At 43.9% G+C, this 15,384-nt stretch overlaps 1 protein-coding gene across 1 annotated transcript in view; it reads left to right on the plus strand.

Moving 5' to 3' along the window:
* The window catches only part of plxna2 (plexin A2), a 208,140-nt gene extending 193,117 nt beyond the window's left edge, over positions 1 to 15,023 (plus strand). The window contains exons 27-32 of the mRNA XM_078255710.1: positions 1,744 to 1,843; positions 6,021 to 6,211; positions 7,371 to 7,540; positions 7,665 to 7,877; positions 8,179 to 8,329; positions 12,538 to 15,023. Coding sequence (XP_078111836.1) covers positions 1,744 to 1,843; positions 6,021 to 6,211; positions 7,371 to 7,540; positions 7,665 to 7,877; positions 8,179 to 8,329; positions 12,538 to 12,633 — 921 coding nt within the window. The 3' untranslated portion in view covers positions 12,634 to 15,023. The remainder of the gene's footprint in view (positions 1 to 1,743; positions 1,844 to 6,020; positions 6,212 to 7,370; positions 7,541 to 7,664; positions 7,878 to 8,178; positions 8,330 to 12,537) is intronic.
* Positions 15,024 to 15,384: the final 361 nt, after the last annotated feature.

The raw sequence follows: 15,384 nt of genomic DNA on the forward strand, positions 1-15,384 counted from the left end.
GCTGAGAAAAGAAAGATAGAGGCTGACCGCACTCTGCTGTGGCCGGCTCTGCACTGTCTAATGGAAGGTCTTATCACAGGCAGGGCCCACAGCCCTTATCACACCTGGCCACTATCAGCCCCACACTGGATTATCCCCGAAGGGCAAATCTGCACGCCTTCAATCATTTACTCTATCACAAGGACCCATCTCTGCTGTAGCCTCTCTGTCAGCCATAAAAAGCAGAGAGAAAGAGAGAGAGATGGAGGGAGGGAGGCATAATGGGAAAGGGGGGAGACAGAGAAGCTATTTCATGCTACCCAGAGAAAATGTATCACTGGAATAGCAATGGAAACTTCACGGAAGTCCACGCTGCTGGTGTATTAGCGTTGGTCCCTGCATTGTCAGCCAAGAGGAGGCTGTTGGACGGAGAGGCCGTAGAAATTAGGTTTAGGGGACAAATGAGCAGGACGTGAGAGATAGAAGGGTCAAAGATGCCGGGTGGGGGTAAGGAAGAGCATTTTTAATTTCCTTCCAAGAAGCCACGGAGCCAGAGCTGCGTCTTTAAGAGGATTTCATCCCCAGTTTCAAGTGTCTCTCCAGCAAGGCCAGTAGAGGCCAGATGGTAACGCCAACTAATAGCACAGCCGAGATTAGTTTGGGAAGCGTGGGATATAGAAGTATGGGCGAGACTTGAGGGCGGATGAGAGGCACATGGCTCTCGAGGGCAAGGAGGAACTCTGTAAATGCCCATGCCAACATTCAGTAGCTTATTCTCAAACAAGGGATGGAGAGCAACCCATTCCCGCAAACTGTTCTGTTGTTCTGTAGATTCTTTTGAGGTATGTCTTTTGGAGCCTGGCATTTGCCTTTTGTTTATGTCTCCACTGGAGGCTCCTCAGTTTGTCTTCGCTGGGTCTGAAAGAGAGAAATCCCTCCTTGGGGTGGGCTGTAAATGCCAGCCAACAAGCTGTTTTGTTGTTTTGGCTTTCAGAAAAGAACCACAAGTTTTGTTTGCCGTGTTTAGCTTTTTTCTTAAATGGGATGTTATGGTGTACTAACAGAAGTAGCATGTTAAAAATTAATGATACAAAAAAAAAAAAAATCTTTTTTTTTCTAAGCTTATCTGATGTGACTGAAGCATATCACACACGGGCCAGGAGCCCTTTGTAAAAAGAAAACGCTGAGAGGGAAAAAAGGATGAACCTCAGTGTCTGTCTCTCATTCACGACACGCCATCTTTTACACAGCTTCTTCTCTCCGTCTTTCACTTTGACTCTGGCTCTGGGCTGTTCTAATGCTATTATTAAACCTGCGTACCCCATTTTCTTTTAGGGTGCGAAATACACGAGATGAGACATTCCGCATTCTAGTCTCTGTCTCTCTTTCTGACAGTGTTCTCTTTCCCTTTTCCTCTCTCTCTCTTTCTCTCTCTCGCTTTCTCTTTCACTCCCTGTTAGCATCTCATCCCAGTTCCAAAGCTTACATCATGTCTCTAATGTTTGTGAAAGGGGATGACAATGACAGTCATGTTGAGTACAGCCACCATCCTCTGCAGAAAGAAAGCCACGGGGCTGTGGTAGAGAACAGCAGTGAACAGAGATATGACAGGAAGGGCTGGGTTGCGTAGGGGGTTTGGGATATGTTTGGTTTATGGGAATATTCAACATTTTTCAGGGGGAAAAGAAACTCTGTTCTAATTAAAATATGGAAATCACCATTATGGTACCAGCAGATTCATGTTATATGTGTCTCTTCTCACAGGTGTCAGACCGCTGCGTTGTGGCTTTGGTGCCCAAACAGACCTCATCATACAACATCCCCTCCTCAGCCAGCATAACCCGCTCCTCCATCAGCAGATACGGTGAGTCAGTAGACCACATTGCTCTTTTCATTCCCCTGTCGTGACATCAGTGATGGAGTACTCGAGTCCTGGACTCGGACTTGAGTCCGACTCGGGTCACTATTCTCTGGACTCGACATGGACTTGCGCACTGATAACTTGGACTAGGACTCAGACTTTCATGAAATAGGTAGTTGGATGAAGTTTCTGACTGCTTTTATGCATAATAGGTAGTGATGGAGTACTCGAGTCTGACTCAAGTCACTATTCTCTGGACTCGTGACTCGACTCGGACTCAAACTCAGTTAATGGTGCTCGGACACTTCTTTGGTAACTCGGACTTGGACTCAAACACTGGCGACACAAGACTTGACTCGGACTCGACAGTTGGCGACTCGACCCTACAACATTGACATGGATAACATTGATTGCATATATATATATATATATATATATATATATATATATATATATATTAGTATATTAGTATATATATGCCTAATATATAATATATATATTAGGCAATTACGTACGTATTCGCAGGCTTATTCAAAAGTTAATCAGCAGTTAATTCCATGCAAATGTTACATTGTTGCTCTTGTTGCTCCACAGACACATCAAAATGTTTTTCATATTAGTTGTTTCAGATATGAACAAAGCCAAATCCACTCTCCCCAAAGCCATGGTCAGCTCTGTTTGGAGCTGCTCTGCTTTCTGCTGCAGAGGTTTTTTTTGCAGCCTTTTTCTCTCTCCAACTGTGTGTGTGCTGCAGTTTGCTCTACAGTTAAGGTCCAAACTCTGTTGGATGATACAATAATGAATGAAGACTAGAGAGGGAAAAAAAACAGATAAAGAAGAGGGGAGAGTTAGACATATAGCCACTGTTTGATTTAAAAGCTGTGATATTATTATAATGAAGATGCATTCTGTGTAGGACACAACGGGCCTGTACACTTGCACCCACACACATGCATGCAAACACACAACATACTTCAGATGTGCTTGTAGTTTGTGCTGCTGCTGGGTGCCAAAATTGGTCCCATGCCAGACACGCACAGCAGTACCAGGCAACTTATTATGATTGCTAATTATTCTGTGTGAATGATACTTCACACAAACACAAAAAGATAAGTGAGCATGGCCAATTACCAGCATTGGGCACAGAAAGTGAACACTGCCTTTAAACCGCCTAACAAAGAAAAAGCGCTATCGGCGTCCTTATCCCTCCAGCAATTACAAGTCTTATTCAGGATTGGATAACTGTGGATACTTTGTGTGTAACCTTTATCTTCAGTGTTGTAAAATCATGTGGAGTGACATTCGCAACACACCTGATGACATAACTGATATCTATGATGACCTTTAGAAGATTACAGTGCAGGTGGCCCGGTTGGCTCAGTGGGTAGAGCAGGCGCACATATGTACTGAGACGCAGAGGTCCAGGCTTTAAATCTGACCTGTGACGATTTCCTGCATGTCTTCCCCTTCTTTCTCACCTAGCTGTCCTGTCAAAAATTAAAGGTGTAAAAGCCCAAAAAAATAATCTTAAAAAAGAAAAGAAGATTACAGTGCAGGCTCTGTCATCAATCTCTTTTAAACAAATGATGGAGGACCAAAGTAATGTAAAGAAGTATAACCACCAGTGTAACAAAAGAAAGGAACCTTTATCTGTATTATGTTGTTGTTGTTTTAATAGCATAGCTTAATTTGCTCTCTTCTTCTTGAGCTTTACACCTACATAGTCATTACTCTGAAACATCTTAGTCACAAGGGATATTAAAGGGATTTTAAAGCCATTATGAAATTGCAACGTGCTGCGGAGAGGCTCTGTACTCTCTCGCATTCATTCTCTTGCTTTTTTACTTTGTGTGTGCGAGTGCTCGAGCACTGGAGTTGGACGTGCACGGCATAAAAAGCGGAGGTTCTGCTGGCGTGTGCCACGTCCCTCATCAATCATGGGTTGGCACAGCAGGCACAGCTGCAGCTCGACACCTGCTGATGGATTCATACCAATTTCACGTTCAACACTTAGCATCTTGACTCAATTTACACTGCCGGTACCACCACCACCACCACCCCCTCCTTGAGCTTTAACAATCAGCCACAACACACTCCCCTATTGGCTGGCTGTGTCCAGGAGCTGGGGGCTGCAGCAGAAGAGGGCTCCAGGTCACTGCTTAGTGTTATGCAGGGGCGGAGCTCTGCCCAAACTTGGGGGAGAGAGAGAGATATTGGTTTCCCAAGCCAAGTCAAGTTTTTCAAGCCACTTCAGATAACAGAATGCCTAAACATCTGTACATCATTTGGAGAAAAAAACTGGTAGTTGCCAATGAAAAGAATCTTCCTGTAGAGCCTACATCCTGTTTTGTATCTAATTGTTCACCAACTGCCTTTGGCATTCTGAAACCAAAACACAACAAATGTTGGGGATGACTCATTTGCACTCCCCAAAAAATGTCAGATGTTACTATTTTGAAGTTAAGTATTTCCCCAGTAATAATACTTTTGTTCCATTGATTTGCCGGTCCAGTCAGAGAGTCTGAAGGGGAAATGACCCAAAGTTGAAGTTATTTTAAAACTCCTTAAAGATTTGGGGCTTTTGAGAAAACATTCTGGGCTGGAGCTCCAGCAGCCACTCCTCCCAGCTCCGCCCCTGGTGTTAGGGGAGTTGTAGTCTATATCCACGACGTTTCACTTCCGGGATTGCTCTCTTGTTCCGTCGAATGTCACTCTTTTCGGATGTCCGTTTTCGGATGTCACGTTTCCTTCCACTTTCTTTGTCGCTTACTCCGATGGATTTATGAGGACTATTGTTAACTGCTCCTCAGATCTCTGCAGGGTAAATCCAGACAGCTAGCTACACACCTTCCACCAAAACAAGGTCCTTCCCGAGGCTATTTTGCAGCGGCTCCGCTCTGCGCTTAGCAATCGCCCAAGACGATTGTGATTGGTTTAAAGAAATGCCAGTTAACGAGAGCACATTTTTCCCCCATTCCGGATTGCTGTGTGTACTAGCCAGACCCTCCTCCGCAGCGCTGTGGAGGAAGATCTGGCAAAGACTAGTAAAGTTGGGGTAAAGGCTGAGGGTGTCGGAAGGATGAAGGGAACGAGGAAATACCAGCGCAGTAAAAACCAGTGACTGGATTAAGATGGGATTTGGTACCTCAATCCACCCTATACACGCTTACACAGGCACATATATTCAAACCCCTCTCCCCGTACTCAGGCCCTGGTCCCTAGTCGCCACTGCAGAGGCACAGGTTGGTCTTAATTGAAAGGTGTAAGTGGGTGGACTGGCAGCAAAAAGCTTTGTTGTTTAGCTCGGCCTTTGATGCCAGGTCAGAGAGATCCTTATTGAGATCCTCATTGAGATCCTCAGATCCCAAATCTCTAGTGAGCCCGCTGGCAGGTGTAGACGCCGGCTAATTAGGGAAACTGAAACCAGCATCATTCAGACTGAGGCAGGAACACAAGAGCAGAGACGAGGACGATGTATGGATGAAGGGTGGTGCCTACAAATTAGGGATCTTTTGATGCATTGATGAGAGTGTGACAGGGACGTTTTCAACATGGCGTTGGTACAGTGTGGCAGGGAAGACCCAATTACAAGTGCTTTTAAGAGGAGCCAGGGACAAAACTAGTTTCAGTCAGTGAGGCAGGGATTATATAAAGAGGCAAAAGGAAGAGAAAATGAATGAGTGTAGGAAGGGGAAAAAAGAAAACGACGTTCAAAGTATTCATGACGCAGGGAGAAGACAGAAACAGAGAATGAATATGTAGCATTGTGTAAATACTTCTTTCCTGCACGCTGTATGTAATAAGATAAATGGATGGCAAGGGCTTGTGTGTCATTTGGGATTCTGGTTTCAAGCGGCCACTGCTAATCAATGCGATGCCAGGGACCACAACTTCCCCTCCCTTTCATTACTTTGCTGTTCTATGAAATTATCCACCACTGCAATTTCCTTTACAGTACGGCTTAGAGCGGGAGGAGAACACAGAAGATTTGTCTTTGTCATGAATTACAAAGAGAGATGGAAATGAGAGAGAGGCTATGTGTATACGTACTGTATGCTTGTGTGTGGTCGTGTTTAATTTGCATGATGCTGCACCTAAGGGAAGTTTTTGTAATCACGGTCATTTAGGATTACTGATCATTCTGTATCTCTGTCTCTATTGTTGTTTTTTTTCTGGACAGACTCTTCATTCCGCTACACGGGCAGTCCCGACAGCCTCCGTTCACGTGCTCCCATGATCACCCCTGATCTAGAAAGTGGTGTGAAGGTGTGGCACCTGGTGAAGAACCACGAACACGGAGACCAGAAGGAAGGGGACCGCGGTAGCAAGATGGTCTCTGAGATTTATCTGACCAGGCTGCTAGCTACCAAGGTACATTCATATTCCCCCATATACAGTATGTGTCAACATGTCAACATGTTCGATAGTCTGGATCAACGGAAGTACATTTCTGGGATAATTGCCTGAAATCCGGCAAGTGAGCCACGTTGCTGGATGTCCCTCATCTTCCGCTCCGTTTGTGTTGCTGTTTTAAATCTCCCTTCGCTTCGGGAAACAAACTTGCAAACAAGCTAGCAAGCTACACGCTGAAAATGGCAAGTTTAGAGAGAATTTGGATCGTGCAACAAGGCAGGCATGCTTGGTTCTTTCGGGAAATAATTGTAGAGATTTACAAAGAATATGTTTGCGGCATTTACTCTCTAACTGGGACGTTTTGGGACTGATTGGTGGGATTGCTGTGGACAAAATACCCACGGCGATACACTGGTAAGAGCAAATTTCGTTCAACCAGCTAGTTGTATCCAGCTAATCTAAATAGCTCACGTTACTGTATTGTGTCAACAGTTAACTTCATTTAAAGGTGCACTATGAGTTCCTGCATGGTTTCAGTGAGATTTCATTTTTGTCTCAAATCGTAGGCATCTCTCCTTGATCTAGCTGCCTGCCCCCTGAACACACTGTGGAAAAGCCCGGTCTCGGGAGACAACACAGGGGTCGTTAACGTCAAACAAACACTAGGGGCACAGGCTGTGCACCAAAATACAACAAACCATGTTCCAGCCAATCACCGACAAGATGGTTGGGGGAGGGGGTGGGGGTTAGTGACAGTTAGTCAGTTAGTCATATGACAGTTACGGAAACATGGGGGAAGGGCAAGGTTGCTCTGTTTTGTTTGGCATTTACTTGGAACGTCAACAGAAGTGACGTCATGCAGGAACTCATAGTGCACCTTTAATATTGTATGTGGCGTTTTCTTTTGCGGGGTGCAAATGTTCCACCAAAACAAGTTTCTTCCCAAGACTATTTTGCAGAGCCACCGTCGCTGCGTCCAGAACTTAGCGCTGCCCAAGACGATTGTGATTGGTTTGAAGAAATGCAAAACAACTCAGATTTTTCTCCTATCCCTGAACGTATGTGTGGAGGAGCCTGTCCTTACACCACAGCGCTGTGGAGATAAGTCAGGCAATGGGAGACTACATTTTCGTCGACATTTAGACTGCATTTAGACTGTGTTCTCTCCTTTTCACAGGGTACCCTACAAAAATTTGTCGACGACCTATTTGAGACGTTGTTCAGTACAGTTCACCGAGGGAGCACTCTTCCCCTCGCCATCAAATACATGTTTGATTTCCTGGATGAGCAGGCAGACAAACATGGCATTCATGACACAGACGTGCGACACACGTGGAAAAGCAACTGGTAAGGGCCTTTTTTTGCTAAGGAAATATCACATGGCTAGCTGCTCTAATGTCACATGGTGAATTCAGTGTGCCAGATAACTTCTTTCTGTCTCTTACTTATTCTCTTTGACTCCATCTTTCAGCCTTCCATTGCGTTTCTGGGTGAACGTGATCAAGAACCCGCAGTTCGTGTTTGACATCCATAAGAGCAGCATCACGGATGCCTGTCTGTCCGTGGTAGCTCAGACCTTTATGGATTCTTGCTCCACTTCAGAGCACCGTCTGGGCAAAGACTCCCCATCCAATAAGCTGCTCTACGCTAAAGATATCCCCAATTACAAGAGCTGGGTAGAGAGGTACGAGCTGATACACTCACTTAACACACAATTCTGATCCCCTCTGTCACATCCTTTTTGTATCCTCTTACAATAAAAACTGGGATATTTTAGGAAATTGATTTATAATTCTCTTTCTTCCTGCTTACACTTCTCAACCAGATTGTGTAAAAAGCCTTTTGTGAGTGACTGTTACCAGGCATTCATTGTTCATGAAAGTGATTTATTAAAAAAATTTACTATGTCTCAGTGGAGCTATTACATCAACTCAGTGATTCTCTGCGAGTGATACAAAGTGCTGCCCCCTTGTCTGCGTCCTCAGGTACTACGCTGACATCAACCGGCTGCCGGCCATTAGTGACCAGGACATGAATGCCTATTTGGCAGAACAGGCCCGACTCCACTCCACAGAGTTTAACATGCTCAGCGCTCTCAATGAGATCTACTCTTACGTCAGCAAGTACAGTGAGGAGGTAAGTGATACTTGCCTACACACATGTTCTAGCCAACAAGTCCTCCAAACCATACAACGATACGGGCCGTTTGTTACCCTACCCTCTAATACGACCCACAGGAGCGTTTCATAAAATAGCGCCCCTAGCGGTGGCAGGAAATACGACCTCATATCTAAACCAGAGAATAAATCGGTTGCGATTTTAAACACATCTTTAAAGAAGAAATCCGGTGCAAAATGAACCTAGGGGTTAATAACACATGAGGAAAGTAAAAAGAAATCACTATTTCTAGACCACTAACAAGGCTCAAAATAGCACCACACTTCAACGGTAGCATAATGAGGGTCCCTACATGTAAACCGAAACATTGAGAACTATGTAAGTGTACAGACAGTTTATTAAAAAGATAGATTATAAAGACAATACCGTTCACACATACATCCCATCTTGGGAAAGCAGGCACGATCATCGTCATTTGACTGGTCGTGACTGCTTTGATGATTTCTTTTTACTTTCCTCGTGCCCCAACAACTAGCGTTATAAGCTAATTAGCGGCTTGGGCTAAAACTGGTCACCCCCCCCCTCTATCTCACACACTCACCTTTTCAAGGCAAGGCAGCTTGATTTAAAACATTAAAGAGCAGTTAAAAACAATTACAAAATGAAAAACAGATAAAATACGAGAATAAAATGTACAGTGCAGTATAAGAACAAGTTAACCAAGTCCAAGTCGGGCCTCCCAGGGACTTAACCAGTTCCAAACTGGGCCTTCCAAAGGACTTTTTAATGACTCCTGTTGCATTAATATTATAAATTCCTACAAATAACTTAGAGTTAGTATAATTTCCTCAGGTTGAGTTGAACTCTTCCCTTATTAAATGTTTCAAAATGTTTTTGTTTTTACTGTATTTCTGCGCAGCATCATTTCTGAGCTTGGTGATCTCAGATAAATCCCTTGGCATACTGAGCTCCTTCACGTGCACATTTTTACCTGGAGGGCAGTCCCAGGCGCTGATTGTGTAATGAGCTGCTGCCTTGGCAAATCAGCCGCTAATTACAGGCAGATGGAACAAAAGGCGTGCCGCAAATTTGCCCCACGCTTTCTAATGCACGTTCATTTTGCCCTCGGTGCTCCCAGGCTATTCATAACTGGAAAAGGTTAGTGAGGTCAGCTCCGAGTCTTCAGTAGACTTCCCCAAAGCCCAGAGGTCTAGTGAGACCTGCGCTTAACAAGGCAGCGTGTCTGATCTGCGCAGCAGAAAGTGGATGTCTACAAGCTCTCAGCATGCTGCCCTGTACTTTCGTCTGTACCGAGTTAGAGTGGACTATCTGTTATATAGGGCTCTCATGAGCTGATTCATAGGCACACACACACACACACACACACACTGTCAGATCACAGGAAGTGTAAAAAAAGAAGGGAGGAAGATAGGGAAGGAAGAGAAAGAAAGTGCATTTATGGAGACATTCTGCTTCTAATGTCAGCTCCTCCTCTGGGACACATTAGCCTGACCTTTATGTTGGACCACAGTATCTCTCTCTCTCTCTCTCTCTCTTTCTCTCTCTCTGTCTCGTATTTTATCTCTCTTCCTCCCTCCTGTACATTCCTTCTCTTTCTACCCATTATCCAGTCAGCGTCCCCTTTGCTCTCCTTGAATCTCATACACGGAACTTTTGCTGCCTCTGCAGTTGTAACCATCTGATGCGCAAACAAATGTAAACGCACACTCATGTTGCACACACACACACACTCACATACACATGTGCCTCATCACTCCTATAGTACGTGCTGTCTCCCAGCAGTGCAGTGTATAAAAACCTCACCTAGCATTAACAGCTCTTCATTCTTACTCAGCCCTTCACAAAGGGGCCGTTTGTCAGGCTAACCAGGCCAGAGCTGCAGCCTACTTAAATGGATTTGGGAGATGGCAGTGGGAGCTGCACCTGCATACAGTGCTACAGATTAATAATAGATTGCTATCGGGCCCGACGAGGAGGAGGAAATGCTCGGTCTGTAGCTGCCAGCCTTTAAGAGCACTTAAGGCAGATGAGTGGAAGATGGTAGGTGGGCAGACAGAGACTGTGTTCTGACACAGGACAGGCAGCAAACAAAGGTTTGCCATGCTATTCGGAAAAAAAGAGAAGATGAGTGTTGCTGAGATGTTTTCCAGACAACAGTCAGTCAACATTTTCTGCACAAGAGGTGGAAGTGACCGACCGAAACCAATCCGCTAAAACAGGGATCTTCAACAGGGGTTCCGGGGCCCCTAGGGGGTCCTCAGCGTCACAGCAGGGGGGTCTCCAAATTAAAAAGTCAAACATATTATTAGCAACTATAAATCCCCACTGATGATAGGCTTACTGGCCTATAGACAAGGTAGTCTCTAAGGCCATCCACAGATACAGTTCATCCTAAGGATTCACTGTATCACATGTATATTTAACATTTATTACAATTACTAGACAATTTTAATAGCTTAGTATAGTATGCACCATAAAAAGGTATGTATAAAGGCTTTAGGCCGCCCTAAATGTTATTGTAGGCCCAATTTAATATGCAACTTCATTTTATACAATGTACAGTATGTAGTAGGGGGTCCCTGCTCCATCTCTCTTTCAGTTAAGGGGTCCTTGGCTTAAAAAAGGTTGAAGACCCCTAAAAATGAAAAATGTGTTTCTGATTGACTGAAGGACATAAAAGCTCTCGGGCCCTATCTTACACCCGGCGCAGCGCAAAGCCCGACGCAAGTGTCTTTGCTAGTTTAAGACCGACGCAGTTGTCAATTTCCCGTCCAGCGCCAGCGTTGTTTAAATAGCAAATGCACCTGCACCCATTTGTGCGCCCATGGGCGTGCTGGTCTTACAGGGAGGTGTGTTCAGGTGGATTCTGATTGTGTTGCTATCTTATGAATAAATGGACAAAGACCGTGAATGAGTAATGGAAAAAAAAACGTTTTACTCGCGTGTGAATAATGAATAAATTGTACACTGTGGGTGACAGTTTTTTCTCCCATATTCATTTATTATTTATCTCTCACCTCAGAATATTTGAAATCACGCATTGCATAAGAGGGGTCAATTAATTATGTTGTTGGAATCATCAATTATTGAGTGAAACACTGCATTCCGGTTTAGTGTAGTTTGATAGGAAATAGATCAACGGTAGCAAACAGATACACAGTAGCAAACCTGAAACCATATGTTGAAATAAAAGCTGCGGCATTTGGATACAAATATCCATATCAAAGGTGACATGGCCCATATTTTTGTGTTGCTGTTTTATGTTCATATTAAAGGCCTTTGCCGTGCGTGTTGCTGCCACTCTGACATAGATTCATCCTGACAAGGCAGACACTAGACGAGAGAACGAAGGAGAGAGCCTGTCTGAATTCCTTTTGAACCCGACATGACAAATGCCAAATTTCCAAGAAATGGGCTCAGAAGATGAAACGGGGAAAGGCTAATACACAAATATTTCTCCATATGTTGTCAAAGACAAAGGCAGTGATGTAATTCTTTTCTTTCTATTTCATGTGATGTCTGTATACAAACCTAACAAAAAACAGGCAGTGGTGGAATGTAACTAAGTATATTAAGTCAAGTACTGTACTTAAGTACAATTTTGACGTACTAGTACTTTACTTGAGTCTTTTGTTTTCATGCCACTTTCTACTTCTACTCCGCTACATTTCAGAGAGAAATATTGTACTTTTTACTCCACTACATTCATCTGACAGCTTTAGTTACTAGTTACTTTACACATTAAGATTTTTACACACAAAACACATGTAGTTTATAAAATACGATGTTTTATTATTAATTAAACTACAACATAACGGCCTACAAGTCCAGCTGAAATTTCTAAAATGTGAGGGTTTTTCTGCATTGAGTACTTTTACTTTTAATACTTTAAGTACATTTTCCTGATGATACTTACATACTTTTACTTAAGTAGCGTTTTCAATGCAGGACTTTTACTTGTGACAGAGTATTTTTTTACAGTGTGGTATTAGTACTTTTACTTAAGTAAAGGATCTAAATATTTCTTCCAACACTGAAAACAGGCTCTGCTCCATAAAGAAATACGCAATTCTCTACGAAATGTTGTCAGATCTAATTCTATAAATGTATCACAACCACCAAGGATGCAGTCGGAATATGTATTTTTTCTTTTTTTTTTTTTTTATGGCTGGTATTTGACCAAAGTTTTTCCTTGTCCTGTACAGATCACAGCCGCCCTGGAGCAGGATGAACAGGCGAGGAAGCAGAGGTTGTCCTACAAGGTGGAGCAGCTGATCTCGGCCATGTCCCTGGAGAGCTGAGAGCGACCGCCACTCAAAGAGAGAGCCAACAACGAGAGAGACAGGACCACAAGTCTCTACAGGGCCCTCGCTAAGAAGGTTCCGCATTACTTACCTCTCATCGTGGGAGCTACCACCACGAAAACCAGACGTGGGACCTCTCTGCATTCACTGTCGGACAGACATACAACAGCTTTAGTTTGTAATTCTTTCCCCTCCTTCCATAATGGCACCAGCTAAGGGCCCACAGACTGAGATAGAGGCCCTGCAGCTGGAGCTAATAATGGCATAAGAAAGGACCATCAGCAGAGAAGGCAAGAACATGGCGTTATTTATTTATTTTTGTTCGTTCCTTTTTTTCCGCAAAGTATATTTTCTCTCAGTTTGACAGGAAATTTTGTGTGTGTGTGTGTGTGTGTGTGTGTTTGTGTCTGAGTAAGACTCTGCCAAACCGTGAGAGCAAACGGAGGAACAGATTTTATCCTCCACTCAGTCAGAAACTGACACCTGAGTGTGAAATGGAGACAAAAAAAAAATAAAAATAACGGCGAGAAGCAGAGGAGCAGATCTCACGTCGGACTGCTGCTGAGTTTGCGTTCAGATTTCCCAGATTTTTATTTTTTTACTTGTACATTTGAATATTATCAGTTGCAGTTGAAAACATCCACCTCCCGGTCTCCCACAAGTGTTGTTGTGCAAAGACGTAAAGAGACGGGCAGTGTGGTAGTGAAACAGGCCACGGTCCATGTCTTCTCTCACTCCTTTCCCTCCTCGGACTGATGCTTCACATGACACGGACAAAACCTCTGCTCTTCCTCCAATCAGAAGTGTACAGGAAAACATAAAAGAAAAACTTGTGCTCGTCATCTAAGAGTCAATGGATGATCACAGTTCAGCCAGCACGCTTGCACCTAAACTGAGGACGACGGCGAGGAAGTCTATAGTGTATTTAGGAGATTACCATAAATCAGCATCAATCTGGTGTCCAAGGTTGTTGTTTTTTTCAGCAGTAAGTCATCTGTGTATGTACCGGTTGATACTTGCCAGTCTGTTTATGTGAATGTACAAATGTTTTTCATTTGTTTGTCCGTTTGTATGTCTATTTGAGTTTTGCAAACAGAAAAGGGGCTCAGTTGAACTGCAGTAGCTCGTCAAGTGAACAACTCCATTAGTCCTTCCTGGCCCAAGCCCGTCCAACTACGTCCCAAACATTATTTACCCTAAATCACTTTTTTTTCTGCTAAAGGAGAGCGCGTGTCGTCTGCATTGTGGCTGCTCATACATACACAGTGTGTGCAGATGCAGTTAGTAGAGACCAAACGAGAGCAATTGGTCTCTAAGCTAAGAATCTCCACTATATAACCACAGTTTGTATCTATTTGGGAACTTGATCCACTTTGTGTGTACTTTGCATGCATGCTATCACACATCAGAAGTTTGATTCTATCAAGTGCCAATGAGTCACGCCAGCTTTTGTTGACCAGTTGAGATGTTAGCTGATGGGGGATCCACCCCCCTCCCCCGACCACCACCCATGTCCGCGCACAGACAACAAGAAGCCTAGCTCCGTGGGTTCAGTTTCAACAAGTGCCAAAAGTTTTTAAATCGTTCGCTAATGTGTCAAAAATCGGTTCACGCTTTACAGAGGGAAGCAAAGCTCTCATATTGGAGTGTAGAGCCGGCTGAAGTTGAAGCTTATAAATTCTAACTGGAATGGTTGAGTTTTGAAACTCGTAAAAAAAGGTACGAAACATAAGCGGGAGAAAAGAGATCGAATGAATGAAGAACACAACATATGAAACACATGGACAGAAAAAAAATAAAAATAAAGTATGTTGCATGTCGCGTTGATGCGTCTTAAGCCAAAACGTCACATGTTGAAAGGCTAATGTTACCTTCCGACCTTCTAGCTGGATGACAACAAACTGTAGATTCCATCCTCTGGATAGGTCCTTTCTGTTTCTTCCGGGATATATGTTTGCTTGTTGTTTACATCGAGTACTTGAAAATAGGTATTATTATAGGTTTGCACAGTATACTGCAATGGTGTGTTGTTGAGAGCATGATAAACAGCAGTAGTGGGGTGAAAGGTGCTTCTTTCTTCTCTGTGGCCTTAGATACCCGCCTGCTTTAGTGTTCTTAGTGATCTTATTAATCCACAACTCGGGCACGGTCCTTTTTAGTGCTTCGGAGCCCAATGGTTTCTCTGTGATACCCAGCGCTGGCACTCTGCTGAGAACTGCCTTGGCGAGATAAAGGAAAAGGTGAAGAGGGTATGGCTGAGCTCAGGCAGACATTGCCTCGCTCAGCGCTCGGGATCGCCCGAGCTGTTTGAAGAGAGGGTGTTGAGAAATGAGGAGAGAGAGGGAGAGTTAGAAAGAGAGAGAGAGAGAGAGAGAGAGAGAGAGAGAGAGAGAGAGAGAGAAAAAACCCCTTTAGCTCTAGTTTCCTGCTCCGGCTTTGAAGCCTCTCTTTGATCTGAGTCCGTTGTGTGTGTGCACAGTGTGATCAGGAGATGGGAAAAAGAAGAAGAAAAAAAACATCAAACTAACAGGCAAGGAGAAATGTAGGATGGTGTGATGATTGACATGCTATTACTGTGGCCGGCCAGTGGGGGCACATGTGGGAAAGATTAGATTTTATAATTTGTTCCCTCATCTGAAAAAAATGCACCTTCTCGCTCTCTAAGGGCCCTGACACACTAACCCGACGGCTGACCTTCGGCAGACTTGGCCAAAAAAAAGTGCCTCGGAACACACCGAAGCGATGCCG

Source organism: Sander vitreus, chromosome 7, assembly GCF_031162955.1.
Source record: "Sander vitreus isolate 19-12246 chromosome 7, sanVit1, whole genome shotgun sequence".
NCBI classification, from domain to species: Eukaryota; Metazoa; Chordata; class Actinopteri; order Perciformes; family Percidae; genus Sander; species Sander vitreus.